The 25,242-nt window shown below is 59.9% G+C and overlaps 1 protein-coding gene, 1 long non-coding RNA gene and 2 other non-coding genes across 7 annotated transcripts; 3 read left to right on the top strand and 1 right to left on the bottom strand.

Annotated features, from left to right (window-relative positions):
• Nucleotides 1-2,917: 2,917 nt before the first annotated feature.
• On the top strand, nucleotides 2,918-6,770 carry LOC116475891 (uncharacterized). The gene is made up of 4 exons (XR_004250022.2): nucleotides 2,918-3,649; nucleotides 4,476-4,516; nucleotides 5,157-5,248; nucleotides 6,416-6,770. It is a non-coding gene; the product is annotated as an uncharacterized LOC116475891 (long non-coding RNA).
• On the top strand, nucleotides 4,685-4,816 carry LOC116476038 (small nucleolar RNA SNORA17). Its single transcript, XR_004250109.1, has one exon. It is a non-coding gene; the product is annotated as a small nucleolar RNA SNORA17 (small nucleolar RNA).
• Nucleotides 5,322-5,457, top strand: LOC116476037 (small nucleolar RNA SNORA43). The gene has a single exon (XR_004250108.1). It is a non-coding gene; the product is annotated as a small nucleolar RNA SNORA43 (small nucleolar RNA).
• A 717-nt stretch (nucleotides 6,771-7,487) lies between the features above and the next one.
• DIPK1B (divergent protein kinase domain 1B) lies at nucleotides 7,488-18,879 on the bottom strand. Of its 4 annotated transcripts, none has more exons than XM_032165697.3 (5): nucleotides 18,657-18,879; nucleotides 13,661-13,795; nucleotides 9,511-9,618; nucleotides 9,238-9,414; nucleotides 7,488-8,560 (listed from the first exon to the last, which is right to left on the bottom strand). In XM_032165697.3, exons 1-5 carry the CDS (start codon nucleotides 18,717-18,719, stop codon nucleotides 7,748-7,750), a joined length of 1,296 nt encoding a protein of 431 aa, XP_032021588.1. In that variant the 5' UTR covers nucleotides 18,720-18,879; the 3' UTR covers nucleotides 7,488-7,747. The 4 variants fall into 4 exon arrangements, with proteins under 4 accessions (XP_032021588.1, XP_032021587.1, XP_058301424.1 ...); XM_032165696.2 differs by lacking the exon at nucleotides 18,657-18,879 and adding an exon at nucleotides 16,959-17,537; XM_058445441.1 differs by lacking the exon at nucleotides 18,657-18,879 and adding an exon at nucleotides 10,532-10,635 and having other exon boundaries at nucleotides 13,661-13,780.
• Between the last annotated feature and the right edge of the window lie 6,363 nt (nucleotides 18,880-25,242).

The raw sequence follows: 25,242 nt of genomic DNA, 5'->3' as shown, positions 1-25,242 counted from the left end.
CATAAAATTCACCATTTTAACCTTTTTTTTTTTTTTTTTAAAGACAGGTTCTCTCTCCGTTATCTGGGCTGGAGTGCAGTGGCACAATCACAGGTCACTGCAGCCTCAAACTCCTGGGCTCAAGGGATCCTCCCCCCTCAGCCACCTGAGTAGCTAGGATTACAGACTATGCCTGGCTAATTTTGTCCAGCTAATTTTCACCATGTTGCCCAGGCTGGTCTGGAACTCCTGGCCTCAAGCAATCTGCCCACCTTGAGCTCTCAAAGGACTGGGATTACAGGCGTGAGCCACCACACCCGGCCTGGCCCTAACCTTTTTTTTTTGAGACAGAATCTCACTCTGTTCCCCAGGCTGGAGTGCAATGGCTCGATCTCAGCTCACCACAACCTCTGCTTCCTGGGTTCAAGCGATTCTCCTGCCTCAGCTCCCCAGTAGCTGGGATTACAGGCATGCACCACCACGCTTGGCTAATTTTGTATTTTTAGTAGAGATGGCGTTTCTCCACGTTGATCAGGATGGTCTCCAACTCCCAACCTCAGGTGATCCGCCCACTTCGGCCTCCCAAAGTGCTGGGATTATAGACATGAGCCACTGCACCCGGCCTGCCCTAACCATTTTTAAGTGCACACTCCAGTGGCATTAAGTACATTCACATTGTTGTGCGACCATCACCACCATCTTCTCCAGATTTTTTTTTTTGAGAGGTAGTCTCACTCTGTCACCCAGGCTGGAGTGCAGAGGCTCGATTTCCGCTCACCGCAAACTCCGCTTCCTGGGTTCATGCCATTCTCCCACCTCAGCCTCCCGAGTAGCTGGGATTACAGGCGTGCGCCATTATGCCCGGCTAATTTTTGTATTTTTAGTAGAGACGGGGTTTCACCACGTTGGCCAGGATGGTCATGAACTCCTGACCTCAGGTGATCCGCCCGCCTCAGCCTCCCAAAGTGTTGGCCTTACAGGCGTGAGCCATCGCACCCAGCCGGGGCTGACTTTCTGCACAGAAGTGCCATCTACCTACCGTCTGACCTCTGTCATGTGACCCAGGGCAGGGGATGTGACATCTCCACCTTCTAAGTACCCCTGCCATGGGGCAGCTCCCCTCTCAGGTGCTGGGGCTCAGGTCCTCTCCTGGGTCTCAGCAGGTCATGGTCTGCTCCAGGGCTATGCATACTGGTTTCAGTAAGTGTTTGGCAGATCTGCCCCCCAGCACGGAGCAAGTGCTGGGTCAGGGTGCAGTGGACTCAGTATCTCTGAAGGAGGAGATGTCTCTTGCCTTCTCTCCACAGCTAGAGCTTTCACTAGCTACAGAGCTACAGCCAACTCCTGCACCAGCTCAGAAGGTAGAGCCAGCTCCGGCTACGACTCGGGTGCTAGTTCCAGGATCAGAGCCAGCTCCAGCAGCAGCTCCAGCAGCACAACCAGAGACAGGGGCAGCTCTGGCCACTTCTGTGCCGGCTCCAGTATAGCTCCAGCATCCGCCCTCTAGCCAGGACCAGCTCTAAAACCATTTGCATGGTTAGGGCCAAATATCAGCATCAGCTTCAGAAAAAGGGCCAGGGCCAGCATCAGCTACAGGACCAGCTTCAGCACCGCGGCTCACACCAGTGCGGGTTCCTGTACCAGCTCAAGAACTATGGCCACAGCCAGCACAACTCCAGATCTCACTCCAGCTGCCGCACCAGCTCTACCACCTACTCCAGAAACAGAGGCAGCTCTATCACCAAATCCGGTGCCACCTCTGGTGACTGCTCGGGCACCGGCTCCAAAATCAGTTCCAGGGTTTAAGCAAGTTCCAGGTGTAGACCTCAAGCCAGTGCCAGGTTCAGAGGAAGGGCCAGCTACAGCACCACCTCCAGAGCCAGAGCTGGCACCAGATATAAAGCGATGACTGATTGCACAACCAGAACCAGAATTAGAGGCAGCTCCAGAGCTACAGCCATCTCAGACCTGCACCAGCTCCTGCACCAGCTTCAGAACGACAGCCAGCGTTCCTGCCAGCTCTAGAGCAAAATCCAATCAGGAACCAGCTCTAGCACCACATCCAGAGCTAGGACCAGCTTTGACACTTTTCCCAGGGCAAAGACTAGCAACAGCAACACAGCTAGAGGCAGCTCCAGAACATCAGTCCCCGGGGCAGAGCCAGCTTGTCTCCAACAACCATGTCAGTGCTAGGACAGAGCCTGCACCATCTCTGGAGGTGGAGCCTGCTCTGGTGCCAGCTCCAGCCCCAACACCAGAGCTAGAACCCAGCCTGCCGGTGGGGCCACACAGGGAGGAGCCTCAGACCACGCAGTTGCAGCCCAGTTGCAAGGTGTCCTGGGGTCCTGGGCTGGGGCTTTTCTTAGGAGCCCTGGGGTGTTTTCTGGCTTTGCAAAGGCAATGAAAATTTGAGTTGAATTTATTACCAGCTCCTGCCCCCTCTAAGCCAGCACCCGAGCTGGAGCCAGCTCCCGCACCCGGGCCTTCCTGGCCTTTGCCTGTGGCTGTAGAGAGCAGGCTGAGCGAGAAGCCTCATCTCCTGGTGTCCCCTCCAGGCTTAAGGCTAGAGCGGTGTGCGCTGTGCAATGCGGAGGCTGCCCAGCCCCAGGACAGCAGCGCGGCCTTCCTCCCAGCCCCTGCGGCTCAGACCTGTCATCCCCTGCTCTGGAGCTCGTGTCCTGCTCCGAGTCCCGGCTCCACCGTTCGCAGCCCGGCGACCGCGGCGAGTCGCTTGGCCGCGAGGCCTCGGTGTCCCGCCCTGCGCGGTGACCGAGGTCCCAGGACACAGCGCAGACAGGGCGCTACGCAGGCCTGGCCGGGGTCACCCCGCCTGCCGGGACCCTCGCCCGTCTCAGCGCTCATTAGGCGCCTGGTGTGTACCCGCGCCCATGGCCGACACCGGCAGAGCCCCTGGTGGGGAACGGACGGGGCGCGTCGCGGGAGCCCCATGCTGCCCCCGGCGGGCGCTGCTCGACAGTCACGGGAGCCGCCCGGATGGCTGGGACCACTGGGACCACCGGGACCACGGGCTCGTGGAGCGTCCTCCTGACCTGGCCTGGAAATCCTCCGCGAAAACGGGGAGCCGCGCGTGTCCGTGGCGTGCCCGGCACCCGGCGGGTTGGAGACGGCGCGGCCCCGGCTGCTGGCCCCGTGGGGCGGTCGCGGTGCAGGACACGGGTCACGGCGCTGCCGCTGCTCTGCGTGGCAAACCCACGCGCCCACCCGCCAGCCACGGAGCAGCACCCACCTGCGGGCGCGGGGAGCGGCACGGCAGGGGACCGCTGGGGGGCGCTGCTTGGGCGGGGCGGATTGACTCGTGCGGGCCGCCGTACACGCTATAAAAGGCGCGGCGCGTCTCCTCTCGTCCTCTGCGCGCGCCGGCGGCTGCCATGGCGGGTCGGCAGCTCGCCTTTTCCTACCGGGCCATTCCCAAGCGCCTCCCCAGGTCCCGCCCAGCAGCCTCGCTCTCCCTGGCGCTGCGCGGCCTAGGGGACTCGGCTGCCGGCTTCCGGGTGCGGGGTGGGGGCAGGCTCTGATTTGGGGCGTCCTGGCCGCGTGAGCCGCGGGATGGGGGCCCGGGCCCCGGAGGAGGCGCCGCTGCTGTGTCCCTTGGTGGAGAGGGCGCTGCCGGCCCTGCGCGGTTTCCAGCCAGGAAGCTTCGGGAAGCCTGGTGAGAGCTGAGTGCGCGAATTCGCATCGTAGAGAAAAGCACCCCGTTCACCCACGACCCTTCCGGTCCTGCTGCTGCTGCTGCTGCTTCCCTGAGTCGCTGAGGCTGTGGGAAGATGTTTGTCAGCGTCTTTGAAAGATTGATTTCTTATCTGTGTCCACGCGTCAGGTGGTTTCCTTGTCACTGTGGCTGCTCAGCGGGAGGCTGTTCTGGCGGGAGGAGGACTGCTCGGTTGTCTGGTGGGCATTCCGCCTCGTGGTCCTGGTCCCTTGATACCTGCGGGGGGATCAGCAGCACGCGCTCCGTGGCCACTGTGTTGTAACTCCAAGTTCTCCTCCCGCAGATTAACCATAGAGCAAGGGGAGAGATAACATGGGTCGGATTTTTCTAGAATGGCCCTTGTGACAGTGAGCTTTTTGGTGGCAGGGACCTTCTTTGGTCCGCCTTCCTGGAGACCAGATGCAGCAAAACGCATCTGGTCTTTTTTTTTTTTTTTTCGAGACAGAGTCTCGCCCAGTCGCCCAGGCTGGAGTGCAATGGCGCGATCTCAGCTCACTACCACCTCTGCCTCCTGGGTTCAAGCGATTTTCCTGCTTCAGCCTCCCGAGTAGCTGGGATTACAGGCGCCAGCCAGTAGGCCAGCTAACATTTTTTTTTTCTTTTTTTTAGTAGAGACGGGGTTTCAGCATGTTGGCCAGGCTGGTTTTGAACTCCTGACCTCAAGTGATCCGCCTGCCTCGGCCTCCCAAAAAATGCAGTGTTTATGTGATGCTCCTCTGTGGTGTTTGCGAGATTTATGCAAAATTGGGGTTTCTTTTTTCTCCAGGACGTCTGCTCACTGGAAACGACACGTGCATGGGGTGTTGGGTAAGTTGGTGCATTGGAGCTGGAACAGGGTCAATCCTCCAGTGTAACTAAGCCCTGCTGTGCAACATCTTAAGTGACTGGAGGGACCAGTCGGTCTTGTGTTCACATTGTGGCTAGAAGCTGTCTCTCCAGGGGAATAAAAACGGATTATTTCATCTTCAACAGGACACTGCCCCTAGAGGCGTTGCAGCTGTGGCTGCCATGTCACATCTGTGTCATTAGGCGGCAGAGATTAGAGAGGCTATGTCTACGCTCAGCGTTCTGCCCCGTGAACGTTTGAATGTTTGATAGTCTGACACTCCTGTTTCGTGGACAGGCGTCTGTCTTCCTTCGCTCGTATCTGGGAGAGAGGGCAGGCCCTGTGCGTTCTAATCCTCTCGCTGGGCTAGGCTGGCAGCTAGGGGTCTGAAGGGACAGTGGGAAGGTAGAGGGTGCCTTCACCAGGAGCAGCCTTCATGAGTGAGTCTTAAGAACCTGTGAGATCAGTCAGGTCTGGTGTGCGCCGGGTCCTGCCGTACACTGTGTCAGGATCACGCAGGACAGGACTGGGGAAGGGTTTGCTGGCGTCTCAGTTAATAGCAGTAATGGCAGCCACTTGTGTTCTTGATTCTTTGCCAAGCATTCTTGTTATTTAACACAGGAAGGAGGTGACTTTGCCTGTGATGGACTTCCAGTGTGAGCACTGGCCAGAGTGACCAAGCCGACTGGCACCAGCCCTGATCAACGTAAGAGGTGAGGCGGAGGCTTGCCCTCCCTCCCTGCCTGCCCTGGCTGCCGGGTGCATGTGAGCGGCTGCCCTGCAGATGCTGTCCTGGACCTGTCGGCACCACAGACAGTTGCTCTGCTGTGCCTGTGGCCTCGGGGCAAAGAGAAAGTGGCGATTTCTACACTCAGTGCTCGGGAACCAGTGGGCACTGAGAATGGTTTATGGCCTGACATTACTTGCAACCAAAGCCAGGCAGCATTTGGGTTTTCGCTTTTGGAAACCACCTTACCTGGTTTGCTCCATGAGGGAGGGGCAGCAACATTGCTGGGAACCCTGAGGTGTAGATATGTATAAATGAGCTGTGTGTGTATCTGAAGCTCCGGGCACTTGTGGGGTTACCAGGAGTGTGCGTCTCACTCCCAGGCCTTGTTCTGGAAATGATTGTGTAGGTCTGAGAGACCTTGGGCAAGTTTGACTAAGAACAGTTGAGCTGGGATAAACAGGCGATTCCTTGTCCAGCATTATTCATCCCAGTTGGGCGGGGGTGGGGGTGGCAGGGTGCAATTCCTGTGCACAAAGGAAGGGCTCTGGGTAGGGGTCAGGAGCTGCCTTGCCCAGAGATGTGTCTGGGTCACTTTGGGAACAGGAATCCTCTCCCCAAAATGGGTAGGAATGGGGGTACAGAGGCCAAAGACGCAGCTGCACGTCCTGCAATGCCTGGGACGCCGCACGGTGAAGAGTGATGTGGCCCTAAATGTCAGCAGTGTCAGACTTCTGCCAAGAGATAGTATCAAGAAAGATAACTTCAAAATACAGTTTCTGGAGGTGGGCGCCGTGGCTCAGGCCTGTAATCCCAGCACTTTGGGAGGCCAACATGTGTGGATCACCTGAGGTCAGGAGTTCGAGACCAGCCTGGCCAACAGCCTGAAATCCCGTCTCTACTAAAAATACAAAAATTAGCCGGGTGTGGTGGCACAAGCCTGTAATCCCAGCTATTCGGGAGGCTGAGGCAGGAGAATCGCTTGAACCCGGGAGGCAGAGGTTGCAGTGAGCCGAGATCACGCCACTGCACTCCAGCCTGGGCAACAGAGTGGGACTCCAGTTTCGGGATTTCATAAATTGGGTTCCCTGAAGGTCATTTGGTGAATCCGGGTTAAAGAACCCTGGTCTGCATCACTGTCCTTGTTTTTCAGATGCAGAGGCCAGGATGTGGGCCCAGCCCTGTGCCAGGAGGCTGGCTGGAATAAAGGTACAGATACAGGCCTCACCCCCCTCTGGGACCACTGGCACTCGGTGTTTGCAGCGTCAGAGCCCAGCTTTCCAGAAGCCCACCTGCCCCCAGGGCCACAGCTGCAGCTCCTGCTCTGCTGTCATTACAGGGATGGGCAGGCTGGCACGGGGGCACCCGCTGCCCCTGGCTGGGTAGTGCTGTGTATTCCCGCCGGCCAGGGGCCACTGCCAGGACCACCCCTCCATTTTCATATCCCGATTCTTAAGTTCTGCCATTGTGGTATTCTGGTGGGAAAAAAAAGAACCGATTGGCTGTTTTTGAACTGCCTGGAACCTAAGATCCTGAGTTTTTTCCCCCCCAAGGGGGAAATCTATATGGAAAACATTTATTTTAAAATACAGGATGAAGTGAATTAAGATTAAATGAACATTTCTTTAAGGATAATATTCTGTGTTGGCAAAACTTGAGAATAAATTGGTCTGGAATGGAATGGATTGTCTTGACTCATACGTTGCGGAGCACAGCCCGCCCTGGAGAAAGGTGTTGCTGTGGTGGGATCTTCCCACCAGGGTCATTGCCTGTTCTCCTAGGGGACGGCTGCTGGGTGCCCTGGGCTACTGGGGAGAGCGCATGGGGCTGGAGAAGACGGCCGTTCCTGGGCTGTTTCCTAGGGAATGAGTTCTACATCTTATGGCTGGATTTTGTAAAATCAGTTTTTAAAATACCGCATATATCTGTTTTCTTACTAGAACACCTTTTTCTTGGTCTGTTGTGCTACAGCCCAGGTTTGGGGGGTACTGGTCATTGGCTGTTTCAGAAGCCGCTATGTTCGGGGAACTGCCCTGGCAGCTTCAGAGGTGTGTGTGGGTTGAAGGGCGGGCAGGGGCTCTGGAATAGATCTCACCTTGAACACCTGAGGGCTGCCTCCCCACGATTCAGGGGCTCAACCCCAGCCTGAGTGCCTGGGCTGGGTGGATCCACAGCGGGGTGAAGGGTCTCACGCGCAGCATCGATGGGGGCTCAGGGTGCTCAGCCCTGGGCCTTACATAAAAGCTGTTTATTGACATTACGTTCTTCAGAGTAACAAACCCCCTTGGAGGGCCCTCCTGCCGGGATGTCCGCCTTTGCTCTGAGCTGGGGTCTCATGTCTGTGGTGTTGGAATCCAGAGTCCTGACCGTAGGGGAGTGATTTTGCAAGAGTTGCATTTCACATCTGACAGGATTCCTTGAGGGAGGGCTGGACCCTGGCACCTGGCCAGCTCCAGGAAGGGTGGCCGGGCCCCTCACTGCCCCATCAAGAGTACTTGGTGTTGGAGATCTTCTTCCAGAGCAGAGTCTTGAGATGGCTGAGCACCAGCGAGTGATGGGCCTCCACCTGGCTGGCCAGCCCGCTCAGCGTGGTGCAGGTGCGCAGCTGCGTGCCCAACTCCTCGCGGAGGTCGGCGGGTGCGCCAGGCAGCAGGTAGCCCCGTAGCAGCGCGCACACCTTGGCCAGGTTGGGCTGGATGAGGTCGCCCTTGCACTGCCTCATGAGCCTGTCACACGGGGCCCTGCAGTCGCGCCCGTAGGTGCAGTCGGCGCTGTGCTCGCAGCGCCGGCCCTGCAGGAAGCGGCGCACGGTGGCCTCAGGTGCCACCTGCTGCAGGTCGGCCATCTTGAAGTCGTAGGTGGCTGTGTAGCCCACGTTGGCCAGTGTGGTCTCACACATGTAGAAAGTTCCGTAAGAGCTGTGGAAGAGCTCCTCCACGAACTCCAGCAGGCCGATGGCGATCTTGGCCCGCCAAGGCCACGCGGGCCCCAGCCACTGCTGGAGAGCACCCTGCAGGGCAGGCGGCAGCAGTGGGTGCAACAGGGGTGGAAGGGCGGCCACGTGCCAGGCGCCATGTGGCACGCCCTCGGTGAGGTAGAGGTCCCCGCAGTAGCCCAGCAGTCTGGAGGCGTGCTCCTTCTTCTGCAGGGACAGCAGCAGCAGGAACTCGTTACGCTGCAGCAGGGCCCACACGGACTTGGCTTCCGCCAAGGACACCCGGTTGTCCTTGTTGAAGTCAGCCATGAGCAGGACCTGGCCAACCAGCGCCGGCAGGGAAGGCAGGTCTCCCAGGTTCGCCTGGCGTTTGGGACCAAAAGAAAGGAAAAGCCAGTTGATTTGATGTCTGGGAGCACGAGCTGGCCTTGACCTGGTCCTCCTGGCGGGGTGGTCTGCTGGCCAGACCAGCACATCTGCCAGGTTAGGGGTCCCAGCCCACAGCTACACAGGTGGAGGAGGCAGCCAGCAATGTGTCCACTCACTGCTGGCCTGTGTTGCTGCTGCCAGACATACCTCCCTCCTCCAGACAGACCTCCTGCCTCCTGGCAGCCTTGGGTGCACCTGGGGAGCTCGAGTGTGGGCACCTGGGCAGAGAAGCCTCAGAGCTTCCCTGAGGATGAGAATCGGCAGAGGGCGGAGGGCACGCACTGGCTGAAGCCCTGGGAAGCGGCCCCTCTCCGCGAGCCCTGGTCTCCATTCGGGGCACCTGCCCTGCTGGACCCATGGCCTTTGACTGCAGAAGCCTCCTCTCGACCTCAGCTGCCAGCCCACCGGCGCCCCCAACCCTTGCTCCCAGTCCTGGAGAGGCTCCTTCCCTGGCAAGGCTCATGCCCAGGGGCTGGGGGATGGGAGGTCTGCCCAGGGTCTACTTGGGCCCATCTATGCCTTTGCGCTGGGCATGTTGGTGCCAGGGCTGCCCGCTGGGCACATGACCATGGTGTGGACTCCTGCCCTGCCCCCCAGGAGAGCTGCCTGACCTTGAGGAAGCTGAGGGTCATCTCCCGGAATTCCTTGATGGAGGTGCCCCGGGTGGGCTTGTCGAACAGTACCAACTCCCGCCGGGGGGCTGCATCCGACCGGGCCTTGGAGTCCAGGGTCTCCTCAATGCCACACTTGATGGTTACATCCTTGTCCCGCCAGAGCCCGCTGTACACCTGGACAGGGTCATAGAGGTCCTCCGTGCAGATGTCCCCCTCCCACTGCATGGGCAGTATCAGCCCCAGGCCCACCCGCCCTGCCAGTGGCTATACCTGCTGGCCCGGGGCCACCGAGAGGCAGGTCCCCCACTCCACCATACGCAGCTCACACAGGTCCTGGCAGACGGAGCCCGAGATGATCCCCTTGTGGTACTGGTCACACTGAGGAGACAGGTGCAGGGCGTGCCGGACGGGGCAGCCACACCCCTGCCCCACTGAGCCCCTCCCCACAGGCCCGAAGCCCAGCTGGCAGGGGCCTCCGCTTGCTGCAGTTGAAAAGCTGCCAGCCCCTCACACAGGCAGTGCCGAAGCCCTGGGTCATGCCATTGGTGGCTGCAGGATGGGGCTGTTGGCTGCAGGGGCAGCCCCGCCAACCCTCCGGTCCGGTCCCGTCCCCACCATCCTGGCTCCTATAACAGGACGGCACAGCAAAGGCCACTGCCTGGACATGAGACACACACCACGCCCAGTGTCAACCCCGGGCCGGGGCCAGAGGCAGGAACCTGGAGGCAGCTCTCCCGCCCGGCTGACCGAGCTCTCTGGACCATCCAGGCATTGGCCAGTGAACTAGAATTCACCCTAGTCCCTAATATCTACACCATCAGCTGCCACACGCACTCCCTCTGCCTGACTCTTCATTCCTGCCTCGGGTGACGCCAGGAGGGAGGACAGCCCCCAACTCATGGCGCCCTCCCTGCCCGCATCAGTGAGTGAGACATCTCTGAACTTGTTTCCTATGGTGGTGCTGACTGGACTGTGTCTTCCATCTGAAGGGCCAGGAGCTGCCCCACCCAGGCAGGGCTTTCCCCGGGACGCCAGGAAGAACAAAAGGGTAGGCTCTTGGTGCCAGAGCGATGGATGGTCAGGCTGGCAGAACCTGGACAGGAGTCAGACACGAGCCACAGGGCCTCTGCCAGAGAAGCAACCCCCTGGTCATAGGTCAAACCGCTGGGTGTCATCCCGTGAAGGGTGCCGCGTCCAGCCCCTCTGCTCCCCATCAGGGCGGGCTGCCAGCCATTCTGCACTGGGCACTCATGGGGGCTCTCACGACAGATCCTGATGCCCAGAGCCACACCTGCATGGCAGCTTCTGGGTGGGTTTCCACTTCTCCCAGGCGTGGGTCTCCTCCTGTCCCAAGGACTTGACCTCCATCTTCGGCCCGGCCCAGCCTTCCCCAGGCTGAGGCAGAAGCATAGGCCGCGGCCTCACTATTTGCCCCAAGTGCAGCCAGGACAGGGCTCACTGCCAGAGCTGACAGTCTCAAGGATACCCCTGGGGTGGAGTGGGCAACGGAGCCCCAGCCTCTACCTCCTCTCCCAGCCCTTCAAGGCCAGTGCCCAGGTTCAAGCACTCTGTTGTCAGAGCTGTTTGTCAAGGCTTAGAAAACGGACTCCTGGGGTCCCACAATGACTCTGGGCCTGTCCTTCCCGGTCCCACAGGCCCCTCCTTAGCCAGACCCCCAGGGAGACATTGTTAGCGGTAATTAAATCAGGCCTGGGGCTGGCTGCCGCCCCTCAGCCCCCACCTCAGCTCCAGGAGCCTGGCAGCCCCTCAATCCCAGCGCCCCGCAGGAGGTGACGGGGTGATGGAGCTGGCCCGCCCCTCTAGGGGTGGGGGGAGAATTCCTGGATGTACAGCCTCAGTTGCCAAGGAGCCTGGCTGAGCAGGCTTGGAGGGAGCTGGGGAAGGGAGCTGTGGAACACCCTGCCCTCCAGGGGTCGGGAGGCGGGAGGGTCCCCGCCCCCCACACACCAAGGATGGGGACAGAAGTGAGATGGGCCAACTGGAGGCCGAGGACCCCGCCACGTGAGTCATGAAGGCAGCGTCTGTCCCGGCAGCAAGAAAACGCCAGCCCTTCATCAAGACAGAAAAGGAAAATGAAGGAAAACCGCACACTTGTCCAACCCTCCACCTTGCAGGCAGGCCCTTTGCCAACGGAGTCCACTCTCGTCCCCAGACCAGCCCCCTGCTCCTGGAGCCCCCAACCAGCCAGCTCCCCGCACCTGGAACCCCAGAACACACAGTCCCCTGCACCCAGAACCCCAGACCAGCCCCCCGCACCCGGAGCCCCAGACCAGCCCCCCGTGCCCGGAACCCCAGACCAGCCCCCTGCACCCGGAACCCCAGACCAGCCCCTGTACCCGGAGCCCCAGACCAGCCCCTGTACCCGGAGCCCCAGACCAGCCCCCTGCGCCCGGAGCCCCAGACCCGCAGGAAGCTGTCCCGCTCCTGGCACACAGTGGTGCTGGGGAAGGAGCCTGTGGGCCACGCTGCTCTCTGCCAGACTGGGGCTGGGCCTGGGGCTCTGGGGTCCCCCAGGGTTGGGGAGATGGAGCTGCCCCCATGGTCCTGGGCGCCTCCCAGCACCTAGCAGGGTGGGGAGAGGCTTCCTCAGAGGCTGAGGCAGGCGTGTGCTTGGCCTCCTCAGGGCCCCCGCCGCACATGGGTCCTCTCAACCGCCCAGCCTGTTCCCCGTCTGCAGCAGCAGGGCTCAGTGGGGACTCACAGTCCAGTTCTTGGCCTCGTGAGGGCCCTGGTGGAACCTGGGACTGGCCCTGCACTGCTGCTGCCTCACTGTGTGAGCTGGGCCAGGCTCTGCGCCTCTCTGAGGCGTCCAATGCCCCCATGAGGCGGGGCAGGGAACCTCCTCTGGGAAGGAGGGGACGTCTCCATGGCCCCTGGGGTGGCTTCGGGAGAGCTGGGCTTGGCCTGACCTCTGGGAAGGCTCTGAGCAGCCAGGGAAACCCCCACTGGGCAAAGGGCCAGGGCACCCTGGGAAACTGACGCTGCAGCTTCCTCGTTTGTGAGGGCACCTCCTCCTGCTTTGCGGTCCAGCACCCAGTAGGTGCTCAGAACCCACCTGGCCATGTGAATCCTCTGCTCACTCCCACCCGCCCCCACCCACAACACCCCGGCCTGGAGGTCCGGCCCCTCCACCTCCTCGGTCCTTCTAGGAGTTCCAGGGGTGCATCTGCTCGGGGCCCAATGTGCCACCCTCCCACCCTGCTGGGCTCAGAGGCCCCCTGGACTTCAAGGGTGAGCAAGGCCTGATGCCAGGGGCCTGGAGGCCTCCCCTGGGCTGGCATGGGCTCCAAACAAGTCCTGGGCACAAGCTCTCCTAGCTCCGGACCCCACACCCCACTCCTCCACTGCCACCTCTGGGCCTTTCCACATGTGGCCCCCGTCAGACATGGCTCTGTGGGGTACAGGCCTGTCCATGCCCACCCAGGTAGCTTCATCCACCACCCAGCTGCCAGGAGAGGTGCCCTCCCCATCTGACAGAGGAGACACCGAACCTGGGGTCTCGCTGCACCCAATCCCCCTATGACAACCCACAGTGGTCGCTGCTACGGGCCAGATCCTTCTATGCCCAGGCCTGACCCCAAGGGCAGTGGAGGCATTGGAACCCTGGTCATTGGGCAGGCTGGGGTCAAAATTCAGTGGGGACCTGCCCAGTTCTGGGCGAGTCTAGGGTTTGCCAGGAAGAGAGAGCTGGGATGACCTCCCCTCCGAGCTAGTCACAGGGTGTGCAGAGGAGCAGGGGGTCACCTCGGTGTGCACTCGTGGACACGTTTGCTCCCAGACACACACATGCTCACATATGCCAGGGGACTTAGCCCTGTCTTCCTGAGGTGGAGGCTGTGGAGGACCTTGCCCTGCCACCTGCCTCGGGGGACCCCTGGTCCCAGGGGAGCTAGCAAGGTCACTAAGGCCAGCACACGGGGGTCTCCATCCCGGGCCATGGAGGATATCACGCAGGGGGCTCTATCCCGGCCAGTAAGGACACCACACGGGGGTCTCTATCCCGGACCAGTGAGGCTAGCTGCCCACCCCAGGCTTCCTACTAAACATCCTCCCTCCCAAACATTTCTGGAGTCTGCCCTGCCGTCTGCCCCCAGCCCCCAGCCCCAAGCCTCTCCCTCTCTCCTGGGCCCCTGCAGCCACCCCCACATCTCCCCCATCCTCCTCTGGACCCCCGTCCTCCACACCCAGCCTGAGGCAGCCCCGCATGTCTCCCCCGTCCTCCCCTGGACCCCCGTCCTCCACACCCAACCTGAGGCAGCCTTGCAGATTCCACCTAGAAACCCATGTGCCTCGTGGGCGCCGGGTCTGGGGAGGCAGGTGTCTTCAGGGCCTGGTACCCCAGCGTCTTGGGCAGCAAGGGGGCACGGCCCAGTCCCCAGCCCGCACAAGCAACACTTACAATGACCACTTGGCAGACGTGGCCGCGACATCGCTCCGAGTAGGACGAGTAGTGCACGTACACCAGCCAGCTGCCCGCAAAGACGCCCAGCCAGGCCAGGAAGACGCAGCGGACCCTTAGGCCTGGGAGCCGACCCTGTGGGGGAAGGGGCCGCATGAGGAGATGCCCTCGGGGCACCCAGGCTCAGGGTGCCCTCAACCCCACTTCCCACGGGAAGGGCCTCCGGATCCACCCCAGCCTTCTCCTGCCATCCCCTTGGCCCGCTGGCGCCCCCATCTTCTAGAATCACCCCCAGCTCAGCCACACCCCGCTCCTGGCTCTGCCTCTCAGAATCACCCCCAGCTCAGCGACACCCCGCTCCTGGCTCTGCCTCTCAGAATCACCCCCAGCTCAGCGACACCCCGCTCCTGGCTCTGCCTCTCAGAATCACCCCCAGCTCAGCGACACCCCGCTCCTGGCTCTGCCTCTGCAGGGTCACATACCAGGGGCTGCAGGGGCTGGAGGTTGGGGCAGGCGCTGCTCGGACTTTTCAATGTTATGGGCGCGTACAAATAAATGTCAAAACCAGGGGACTACAGGGTGGCCGATTCTTTCCTCTGCTGAATGAAGTTTTTTTTTTTTTTTTGAGAGGGAGTCTCACTGTGTAGCCCAGGCTGGAGTGCAGTGGCGTGATCTCGGCTCACTGCAACCTCTGCCTCCCGGGTTCAAGTGATTCTCCTGCGTCAGCCTCCCGAATAACTGGGATTACAGGCATGCAACACCACGCCCAGCTAATTTTTGTATTTTTAGTAGAGACAGGCTTTCACCATGTTGGCTAGGCTGGTCTTGAACTCCTGACCTCAGGTGATCCACCTGCCTTGGCCTCCCAAAGTGCTGGGATTACAGGCGTGAGCCACTGTGCCCGGCCGAATGAAGATATTTTTACAAACCCTTCCTATCCTGACCTCATTTCATAACATCGTCACCTCCGCACAAGGCCAGGTGAGCGCACCCACCGCGAGCGACACTGCCCCTATTTTCCCACCGTAATGCAGACTGGTGGGAAGTTCCGGCCGGACCAGGCCCGCAAGGAGAACCAGGTTTGGAGAACGGGGCCCCAGGAGCCCAACGCAGCCACATCCTGGAAGCCTTTAAGAGATGCAGGCGGGCCGGGCGCGGTGGCTCACCCCGTAAACCCAGCACTCTGGGAGGCTGAGGTGGGCAGATTGCTTGAGCCCAGGAGTTCGAGACCAGCCTGGGCAACATGGCAAAACCCCATCTCCACTAAAAATACAAAAATTAGCTGGGCATGGTGACTCACGCCTGTAGTCCCAGCTACTTGGGAGGCTGAGGCTGGAGGATTGATTGAGCCCGGGAGGTTGAAGCTGCAGTGAGCTGTGACCGCACACTACACTCCAGCCTGGGTGACAAAGCGAGACCCTGTCTCAAAAAAAAAAAAAAAAAAAAAAAGACACAGACTCAGACACTGATGTTCACGACAGCCCAGCGGTGGGCAGTCCTTAAGTTCACAGCCGGGGGATGGAAGAGCAGCTGCGTCTATCGTATCCACACTGTGGAGTGACTGCGCCCTGAGAAGGAAGGAGATTCTGATGTTCACCCAGAAGGGAGGAACCCCAGGACAAGAGGCTCAGTGAAACGAGCCCGTCACCAAAGCACAAATCCTGCAGGACCCATTTACACAAGGTCCCCAGAGTCGCCAAAACCATAGAGACAGGAAGGAGAGTAGAGGGAGCCTGGGGCGGGGAAGGGACTGGGAGTGTGCCTTTGATGCAGACAGAGCTTCAGTTTGGGAAGTTGGAGAGCTCTGCGGACAGAGGGAGGTGACCACTAAACCGTGCACTTAAACAGGGTTAAGATGATACATTTTATGCTATACGTATTTTGCCACAGTTAAAAATTAAGGCCGGCCGCGGTGGCTCACGCCTGTAATCCCAGCACTTTGGGAGGCCGAGGCAGGCGGGTCACCTCAGGTTGGGAGTTCGAGACCAGCCTGACAACATTGAGGAACTCCATCTCTACTAAAAATACAGAATTAGCCAGGCATGGTGGCGCATGCCTGTAATCCCAGCTACTTGGGAGGCTGAGGCAGGAGAATCGCTTGAACCCGGGAGGGAGAGGTTGTGGTGAGCTGAGATGGCGCCATTGCCATTGCACTCCAGCCTGGGTGACAGAGCGAGATTCCGTCTCAAAAAAAAAAAAAAAAAAAAAAAGTAAGCACGCACCCCGGCCCCTGCCTAAAGCTCTCACCCAGATGTCTGGGAGCCGGCTTTTAGGGAGGGCTCCAGGTCACTCTGCCATCCTCAGTCCCTCTGCCTTGGTTTCCCTACTGGCAAGAGGAGCCTCAGGCACGGGCTCTACAGTACAGGCCTCCAAGCTGGGCTTCCAAGGGTGACAGCCAGAGACAGCTGCATGCCACCTTCCCTCTCCCCAGCCCCCTAGCAAATTTCAGGCCTCTCAGGCACTGGCCAGCAGAGGGGACTTGCCCTACGCAGGGGCTCAGACATCCCTGACCTGGAGCTGAAGGGTGAAGGGCCCAGGCTTGGGGGCCAGCTTCCCCTCAGAGAGGCCCCACTCCTGGCTCCAAGCACTCCCTGTGGCCTCCTGTCCACCTGCGGCCAGGGAGAGGCTGCCCACTGGTCACATCCTCCTCCTGGCAGCGCCTGGCCACACCCCCACCTGCCCAAGTCACAGCCCCCATCAGAGGTCGTGGGCTGCAGCCCGGCTTAGGCCGTGAGCAGGGAACTCCTCCCTAAAATGGGGCCACCAGCTCCTCAACGAGGACAAGGCACAGCCCAGGCAGCTGAGGTCGTTTTTTCTGGTTCTTTCAGGATGGGTGGGCCCTGGTCTCCTGCTTCCCCAGCATCCAGTCACTGATGGCCGCCCCAGGCAGGGCTACAGAGGGAGGACCCCTAGCAGCTGGGGAAGGGCCCAGAGCTCCAGTAGCACGGGGGTCCTGGGGGTCCTGGAGCAGAGGGCGTGGCTCCGGTGGGGGGAGCCCTCCAGTCCCAGGATGGTCTCCGCCCCCTCAGACCACTTGTCCTGGGCACTGAATCTGTTTCCGGCAGACTTGCTCAAGATGAAAAACAGGAAAGCAGAGAAACAATGGGGGGTGGGTGTTGTTCTGGCAGGATAAGGTCGGAGGGCTCCATCTGGGGTGAACGTGCCCGAGGCAGGGCCACACAGGGAGGCCCAGCATGGGCGGGGCCTCGGAGGACAGCCAGGAGGAGGGAGGCTGCAGCTGGCGCCGGGCCTAGGGCTGACCCCAGCTGGGGAGAGTGACACCAAGCTAGGGACTTACCCAGTTCTGCTCCCCAGAGCCCCGACTGGGCTTGGGCCAGGGCCTATTTCCGCCTGGCCAGCTCTGGTTCATCCCCCAACTCTTTCATTGTTGTTGTTCTTTTGAGACAGAGTCTTGCTGTGTTGCCCAGGCTGGAGTGCAGTGGTCCAGTCACAGCTCACTGCAGCCTCGAACTCCCAGCTTCAAGTGGCCCTCCCACCAAGCCTCCCAAGGTCCTGGCATTACAGGCAGAAGCCACCTTGCCCAGCTCTCCCCTAGGTCTTGATCTTCCCCAGCTGCCATCCCTGACCCTGCTGTGGGTCCTGGGGTCCCAAGCAGCTGCTGTGCAAGGCCCCCACAGTGCTCCCTGGCCCACCTTGGCTCCCGGGCCTGGCACAGATGGACGGGCAAAGCTTGAGTGTGGAGGTGGCCCCACCATCCAGGACCTGGGCTGGGGCTTTGCAGGGGCAGGTGGGGACCAGCTCCCGGTGTAGCCACTTGGAGGGTGGGGAGGGCCACCCAGGGGATGGGAACAGCACAGTGGTCCTCAGCCCAGCAGGCTCAGACCGTGAGCCGGGAGCCCCACAGCACTAACCCAGAAAAGCAGTTCACAAGGCCAGGAAACTGAGGCCCTCACCACTAGAGGGGCAGGCTGGGCTCCCACCAGGGCTCTGGCCCCGAGCCAGCCACCCTGGGAACAGCCATTCCTGGGCGGAGCTCCAAGCATCAGCATCTCTTCTGCAGCTGCTGGTGGAGGCCTTTCCTCGGGGGAGGGGACCACTGTGCACCCCACCTCGCAGCGACTGGGGTGGTCCTTAGACCCCTTAGCTCTCACCCTGCCCCAAGGCTGAGCTGGGACCACCACAACCTGAAGCCCCAGGTGGGCACAGAGGGTCTCGCTGCAATCTGTGAGTTGCTGGGTTCCATACACTCTTCCCAAAAGAGGAGCTGAGGCCAGCCAGGCCCTGAGTTCAGGCAGGACCCAGGCAGGGTTCCTCCTGCTGACCCAGGACCACCCTGCGGGGGCCAGGGAGATACAGGCAAATCTGACCAGGACTGGCTCCTCTGGCAGGTGGCTGAGGTCCTGGAGGGTCTGGGAGGGCACCCCATCAGAGGCCGGGCCCCGGATGATTGGAGCCTGATGGGCCTGGCCTGCATCTCCCCAAAGCAGAAGGTGAAAGGGCTCCCGGCAGCTGGAACCCAAGGCAGCCCGGGCCTCCCCTGCGGACCCGGCCAGGCCCCTGGAGGGGACACTGACTTGTTCAAGGTCATCCCGGGGTCAGGGCAGGGTCCCCGCGCTATGGCTGGCTGATGGGATGAAGGGGCAGGGGGCGGAGAGGTCATGTCCTTGCCAGGGCGTTTCTGTGTGTCCCAAGTTTTCTACCGCTGAATAACACACCTTATTTTTTAAGTGGAGAAAAGAAGAAAGGACTTTTGTGTGGTTTCTGGGCCTGGGGGGCCGGGACCGCCTGCAGGTCGGGGCGAGGGCCTCCAGGCCGCAGCATCCCCGCGCCCGGACCCTCCCGTCGCCGCCACCGCCCCTCCCCCAGCGTCCCGTCCTTCCCGAGCCACTCGCCCCCTTCCCGCTGCCCACCCCGGGCTCATGAACCCCTCGTGTCCGAACCCGGGGCCCCGCTCCGCACTCGGCCCACTCCGGGGCTGGAGCTCGGCCTCCCCAAGCAGAGGCGGCCGGGGGCGGCGGGCGCGCACCGCGCTTACCTGCAGGCCCTTGGAGAAGGGGCAGAAGAGCACCAGGTGCGCCAGGCGCCGCAGCCGCCGCATGGTGAGCGCCGGCCGGGGCTGCGCGGGCCCCGCGGCTCGCTCGACCTCAGCCCCGGCCCGGCCCGGCCCGCAGCCGCCGCCGCCGCTCCCTCGCCATGCGGGCCGCGCGCCCCCGGGCCCGCGTTAAAGGCGAGGGCGCGCGCCTTTCTGACGGCCGACGGCGGCGCGGCGGGAGCGCGCGGGGGAGGGGCGCGGCGGGGGCGCGCGGGGGCGGGGCTTGGCGCGCGGCCCGCCTTCGACCCCCGGCTCGGCTGAGGAGGGGGCGGGCACCGAGGCCCCGCCCACCAGCAGACCCCGCGGGAGGGGCCGGGAGCCGGGGCCGGGGGCGCGGCTGTCGGGTTCCTGGGCGTCTCGAGGGCGCTTCCCACGCTGGAGAGAGGCCCCGTGCGCTGCGCAGGCTGCGGGGTTCAGGGCTCCCCACGCGCGCCCCCGGTTCGAGGCCGCAGAGCCAGGGCTGGTCCTTCCCCTGGGTCCTCAGGATGGGGTCAGACGCGCGGAGCCCTGGGCTGGCCGAGCCTGCAGCCCGCTCCGGGGTCCGACCCTTCCCTCCTGGCTGAGACCCTGCGTCTTGGCCACTCGCCGCGAGGACACTCCCTTCTCCTCCGCGTGGGGTGCTCGGGGATGAGCCGCTGCCGCCTCCACAGGCAGGTTCCGTGTGAACAGAAGCTTTCATTGCACTTGGGTAGACACCTGGGGGGGCTGAGTTGGACGGTGAGGGATGTGGGGCGCTGCCAGCAGCTGCCAAGACGCGCTCCCTCCCCGCGGCCGCCGGCGCTTCCAGCTGCTCCGCATCCCGGGCGGCTCTTGCTATCGGCAGGTTTTTAAATTCTAGCCATTTCCCTGGTGGTGGCGTCTCGCTGGGGCTGTGGTTCGCGTGTTTAACACACTTTCTGCGTGCTCAGTTACCACCTGTGTATCTTCTCCAAAGCCTATTCAAGTTTTTGACCATTAATAAAAATCACGTTGTTTCCTTATTATTAAGTTTTGAGACTTCTTTACATTTTGGTTTTAATTTTTAATATCTAGAATGAGACTGAGTCTCGCTGTTTCGCCCAGGCTGGTCTCGAACTCCTGGGCTCAAGGGATCATCCCGCCTTGGCCTCCCAAAGTGCTGGGATTACAGGCAAGAGTCACCTGATGCCCAGCTGAGACTTTTTTTTTTTGAGAGGGAGTCTTGCTATGTTGCCCAGGCCGGAGTGGTCTCCAACTCCTGGCCTCAAGTGATCCACCTGCCTCAGCCTCCTAAAGTGCTGGATTACAGGCGTGAGTCACCATGCCTGGCCTGAGACTTCTTTATATCTTCTGGATATCTGCCCATTATTACACATGTGATTTGCAAAGATTTTTCTCCCAGTTTGTGGCTTTCTTTTCATTCTCTTAACAGTTTCTTTCTTTGCTTTTTCTTTTTTTTTTTTTCTGACGGAGTTTCACTCTTGTAGTCCAGGCTGGAGTTCAGTGGCATGATCTCAGCTCACTGCAACCTCCGCCACCCAGGTTCAAGCGATTCTCCTGCCTCAGCCTCCCAAGTAGGTGGAACTATAGGTGCAAGCTACCATGCCCGGCTAATTTTTGTATTTTTAATAGAGACGGGGTTTCGCAATGTTGGCAAGGCTGATCTCGAACCCCTAACCTTAGGTGATCCACCCGCCTCAGCCTCCCAAAGTGCTGGAGTTACAGGTATGAGCCACTGCACCCAGCCAGCCGTATCTTTCAAGGAGCAGAAGTTCTTGATTTTGATAAGGGCCAATTTAACTATTTTTTTCTTTTATAGATTGTGCTTTTGCTTATTTGTTTTGAGACGGGTTCTCACTCTGTCACCCAGGTGGGAGTCTAGTGGCCCAATCATGGCTCACTGAAGCTTCCAGCTCCTGGGTCAAGCGATCCTCCTGCCTCAGCCTCCCGAGTAGCTGGGATTACAGGCACGTGCCACCACACCCAGATAATTTTTGTATTTTTAGTGGAGACGGGGTTTCACTGTGTTGGCCAGGATGGTCCTGAACTCCTGACCTCGTAATCCGCCTGGCTTGGCCTCCCAAAGTGCTGGCATTACAGGCATGAGCCACCACGCCCGGCCACACCAGGCTAATTTTTTAGTGTTTTGTAGAGATGGGGTTTTACCATGTTGCCCAGGCTGGTCTTGAACTTTTGGGCTCAAGCGATCCTCCCGCCTTGGCTTCCCAAAGCACTGGGATTCTGGGCATGAGTGAGCCACTGCAACCAGCCCGGATCGTGTTCTGAGTGTGTCATCTTTAAGAAATTTTTGCCTAACTGAAGGTCACAAAGGTTTTCTGTGCTTTCTTGTAGAAGTTGTATAGTATTCGGCTTCATATTTAAGTCAACGACGCAATTCCAGTTAACTTTTGTGTATTGTGCAGGGTGTGGATCGGAGGGTTTTCAGTTTGGGGCTTGGGGGTTTTGTTAGCATTTTTTGCCCATCGACATCCAGTACTTCTGGCATCATCTGTTGAAAGGATGAGCCCCTCCTCACATAATTGCATGGCAGGGAGTTAAACGGAGAGCGACAAGGCCAGGGGGCAATGGGGTTAGGGTTCTATGCCAGGTATAGAAAGGAGGGGTGGGCCTGGGGGTGTGGCAGTGGCCTAGGCCAGACACCTGGATGGACAGGGCTGGAGGCAACGTGAGGAAGGGGAGAGGGGCCAGTGGGAGAAAGTAGCAGGTAGACCCTCCCAGTCTCAGCGACCTCCAAGGTAGCTGTAGCCCAGGCTGGGAAGAGGGACTGCCATGTCCCCGAGTGACCTTTCCTCTCTCCCTCGATCCAAGCACTGCCTGTCTTCCAGCGAGGGTCCCAGAGCCCAAGAAAGGGAAGAGCAGTACAAGAGGGTGGGACACAGAGCACAAGCACCAAGAGGCCAACATACAGGCTTCTCCCGGCCTGGAGGGAGGCCTTGCCATGTCTGCAGCTGGGAGATCATGTACTTCCCTGCGTGGCCTGTCCTCCTCCTGCAGGAGGGCTGTCCCAGGGCCAGGGGGAGTGGGCACAGGGCAGTGGTGGTCGGTCCGGCCTGCGGGGAGCTCAGTTGGAGGGTGCAGGAGCCCACACCTTCCGTCAGTGTGAGCCAGGCCAAGACCGCGGCCACGAAAGTTCTGGAGGGTCTCCCGAGGAGGGCTTCCTGGGGTAGGGGCGCAGGAGAGAGTGATCCATGGGTCAGGGTCTGGGGAAGGTGTGGGCCATGAGGATGAGCGCAGCCTCAGTGCCACCCCCAGGCTGCCAGGAGGGACATGGCCCGCCCTGGGAGGAGTGCCTGGTGAGCGCATAGCCGGCCCTGGGTGACCCTGTCCCCGAGATCTTCCAAAAAGGCATTTCCCAGCAGGGCCCACGGGACGGGGTGCTCCCTCCAGGCAGGGACCAGTGACCACGTTCTCCTGTGCATCTGCAGCGCCCGGCCCAGAACCTGCACAGTGTCCGTGGACACTAGCCCATCAAGTGTTCATGGAATGGGCACTGGCCGGGTTCCAGTTCAGTTTGAGTGGGTCTAATTCTCGTTTTGGGGCCCTTGTTTCTATACCACCAATGGGTGGCATCCACCTGCCTGGAACATGAATGGGGCAGAGGACCCGGGAGGTGCTGACTGGTATCTCAGGTGTGAGGGGCAGGAACTGGGCTGTGCCTTGCTGTTTCCAGGGCCCTTCGTGGCCTGAGGCCCTGAGCTCAAACTCTGGCCAGGGCAAATGACAGGTAAACGAAAGGTCCGCTGCACAGACACAGACACAGAGACACAGGCTCACACACACCTTCGGGGCAGGCTCCGGGGACAATTCTGAATGTGGAGGACCTTCCTGCCCTCTCTTTCCTTCCCATTCGTCCTAAGGCCTAGGAGTTTCCTCCCCAGGCAGGGGGCCCATTGCTCTCCCTGCCCTGCTGCAAAACTGGCATGTCCCATTCCAACTGCTATAACCGCAGCTCTTCCCCAGTCATCCCCTACTCACACCCAGACCTTTTTTTTTTTTTTTTGAGACAGTCTCGCTCTGTTGCCCAGGCTGGAGTGCAGTGGTGTGATCTCAGCTCACTGCAAGCTCCGCCTCCCGGGTTCACGCCATTCTCCTACCTCAGCCTCCTGAGTAGCTGGGACTACAGGCGCCCACCACCGTGCCCAGCTAATTTTTTGTATTTTTTAGTAGAGACGGGGTTTCACTGTGTTAGCCAGGATGGTCTCGATCTCCTGACCTCGTGATCCGCCCCCCTCGGCCTCCCAAAGTGCTGGGATTACAGGCATGAGCCACCGCGCCCGGCCTTTTTTTGTATTTTTTTTGTATTTTTAGGAGAGACGTGCTGAGACCAGCTCGGTCGGGGAGACCCTAACCCAGCGGCACTAGAGGAATTAAAGACACACACAGAGAAATATAGAGGTGTGAAGTGGGAAATCAGGGGTCTCACAGCCTTCAGAGCTGAAAGCCTCCAACAGAGATTTACCCACGTATTTGTTGACAGCAAGCCAGTGAGCACACCAGGTGAGCAGCCGTTTAGGGGGCCCTGGTGGATCGAGGGTCCTGGAGAGCCATGAGCTTTTCCTCAGATGGTGGGGTGCGGCGCGTCGTTTCCCCCAAAGGGAGAGCTGCCACTTTCGATATGAAGCTGACGTATCACCGGGGACCTGCCCGCTGCTGTTGAATACAGTCTTCCGTTTGTGAAGAGAAGCTCTCGGGCCCTCCTTCCTTGTGCTTGTTGTGTCTGAGTTGAAAACCCTCCAAATGGGACTGTCAGGCTCCAGTCACAAGGCCTCCGTGGTCAGGTGGTTCACTGGGACAAGAGCCCATTGTAAGCTAATTTTGCTTTTTGAAAACAAGGGGTGAACCTAGTAGTCATGTCAGAGAGTCAGTGAATCCACCACCCCAAGGGGCGCATCTGGGCACGGGCTGTTTTCCTTCTCTGGAGTTTCCAGATAATGGATCGTTAGCCACAGTGACTTGTTCAAAGGGATCACTAGGGCTGTGAGGCCCCAACGGGAGAGAGAGTGGCCTGTGGCTCACGGGGCGGCAGCTAGAATAGCCTGTTAGTTCAGGCCCTGACGTAAGGAGGCTGATTTGTGGGTTCAGTAATTTATTTTTTTTTTTTTATTTTTTGATACCAAGTCTTACTCTGTTGCCCAGGCTGGAGTGCAGTGGTGTGATCTCAGCTCACTGCACCCTCCACCTCCCAGGTGCAAGCGATTCTCCTGCCTTGGCCTCCAGAGTAGCTGGGATTACAGGCACACACCACCACGTCTGGCTCATTTTTATATTTTTAGTAGGGACAGGGTTTTGCTATGTTGGCCAGGCTGGTCTCAAATTCCTGGCCTCAGGTGGTCCACCCACTTCGGCCTCCCAAAGTTCTGGGATTACAGGCGTGAGCCACTGCGCCTGGCCTGGGTTCACTAATTTAAGAAGCCAAGTCGAATGCCCAACTGAAGCACATCCTGTCTCCAACACCCACACGGTCCAATCAAGTGCTGGGTTGTCCTTCTGGGTGAGATGAGGGAGCAAAGAGACAGCAGGTTTTCCTTGACTGGCTGAGGCAGTGAGTGCTGTGGACCCACCTGCCTCATCCCAAGAAACTCCACCTGGTGAGGCAGCCGCTGGACGCTGTTGACGTTTTGCCCGCCTCTGTGGACAGGGAGGTGTGAGAGTACCCCCGTCTAGTTCTAGAGACCGAAGGCTTCTGAGCTGCCAACCTGCAGGATATCATCTGTATCATGGCACCTGTGGACATCAGAAGTCCTAACCTGCCCACAGGTGGCCAATGGCGGGGTGCGTATGGGGAACACACCTGAGTGTACTGGAGACCTGGCCATGTGAGTGCAAGCTGGTCTTGCTCCTCCTCTGCCAGTGGTGTGGCGAAAAGGCATTGGCAGGATCCAAGACAGTATACCAAGTACCCGGAGCCCACGTGATGGGCTTGGTGTGGTCACAGAGTGTGAGACAGTTAGGGCTCTGGGAGCAAAGCTGACTTCTGTTGGTGGTAATCCACTGTCAGCCACCGGCAGCTCTTACCTGCTCCACTGGCCACTCAGGGCTATTGTGTTGCCATATTTCATCTTTTTTTTTTTTTTTTGACAGGGAGTGTCACCCAGTGACTGTCACCCAGGCTGGAGTGCAGTGGTGTGATCTCGGCTCACTGCAGCCTCTGCCTCCTGGGTTCACATGATTCTCCTGCCTCAGCCTCTCAAGTAGCTGGAACTACAGGGGTCCGCCACCATGCCCAGCTAATTTTTGTAGTTTTAGTAGAGACGGGGTTTCTCCATGTTGGTCAGGCTGGTCTCGAACTCCTGACCTCAGATGATTCACCCGCCTCGGCCTCCCAAAGTGCTGGGATTAGAAGCACGAGCCACCACGCCCAGCCTTTTCTTTCTTTATTTGAGGCAGACTCTCACTCTGTCGTCCAGGCTGGAGTGCAGTGGCACAATCTCGGCTCACTGCAACCTCCACCTCCCAGGTTCAAGCGATTCTTTTGCCTCAGCCTCCCGAGTAGCTGGGACTACAGGGGCCTGCCACCACGCCCCGCTAATTTTTTTGTATTTTTAGTAGA

This window comes from Hylobates moloch, unplaced genomic scaffold, assembly GCF_009828535.3.
Source record: "Hylobates moloch isolate HMO894 unplaced genomic scaffold, HMol_V3 SCAFFOLD_10, whole genome shotgun sequence".
Lineage (NCBI taxonomy): Eukaryota > Metazoa > Chordata > Mammalia > Primates > Hylobatidae > Hylobates > Hylobates moloch.
Note: the sequence above shows the minus strand (reverse complement) of the source record. Positions and strands in the feature narration are given on the sequence as shown.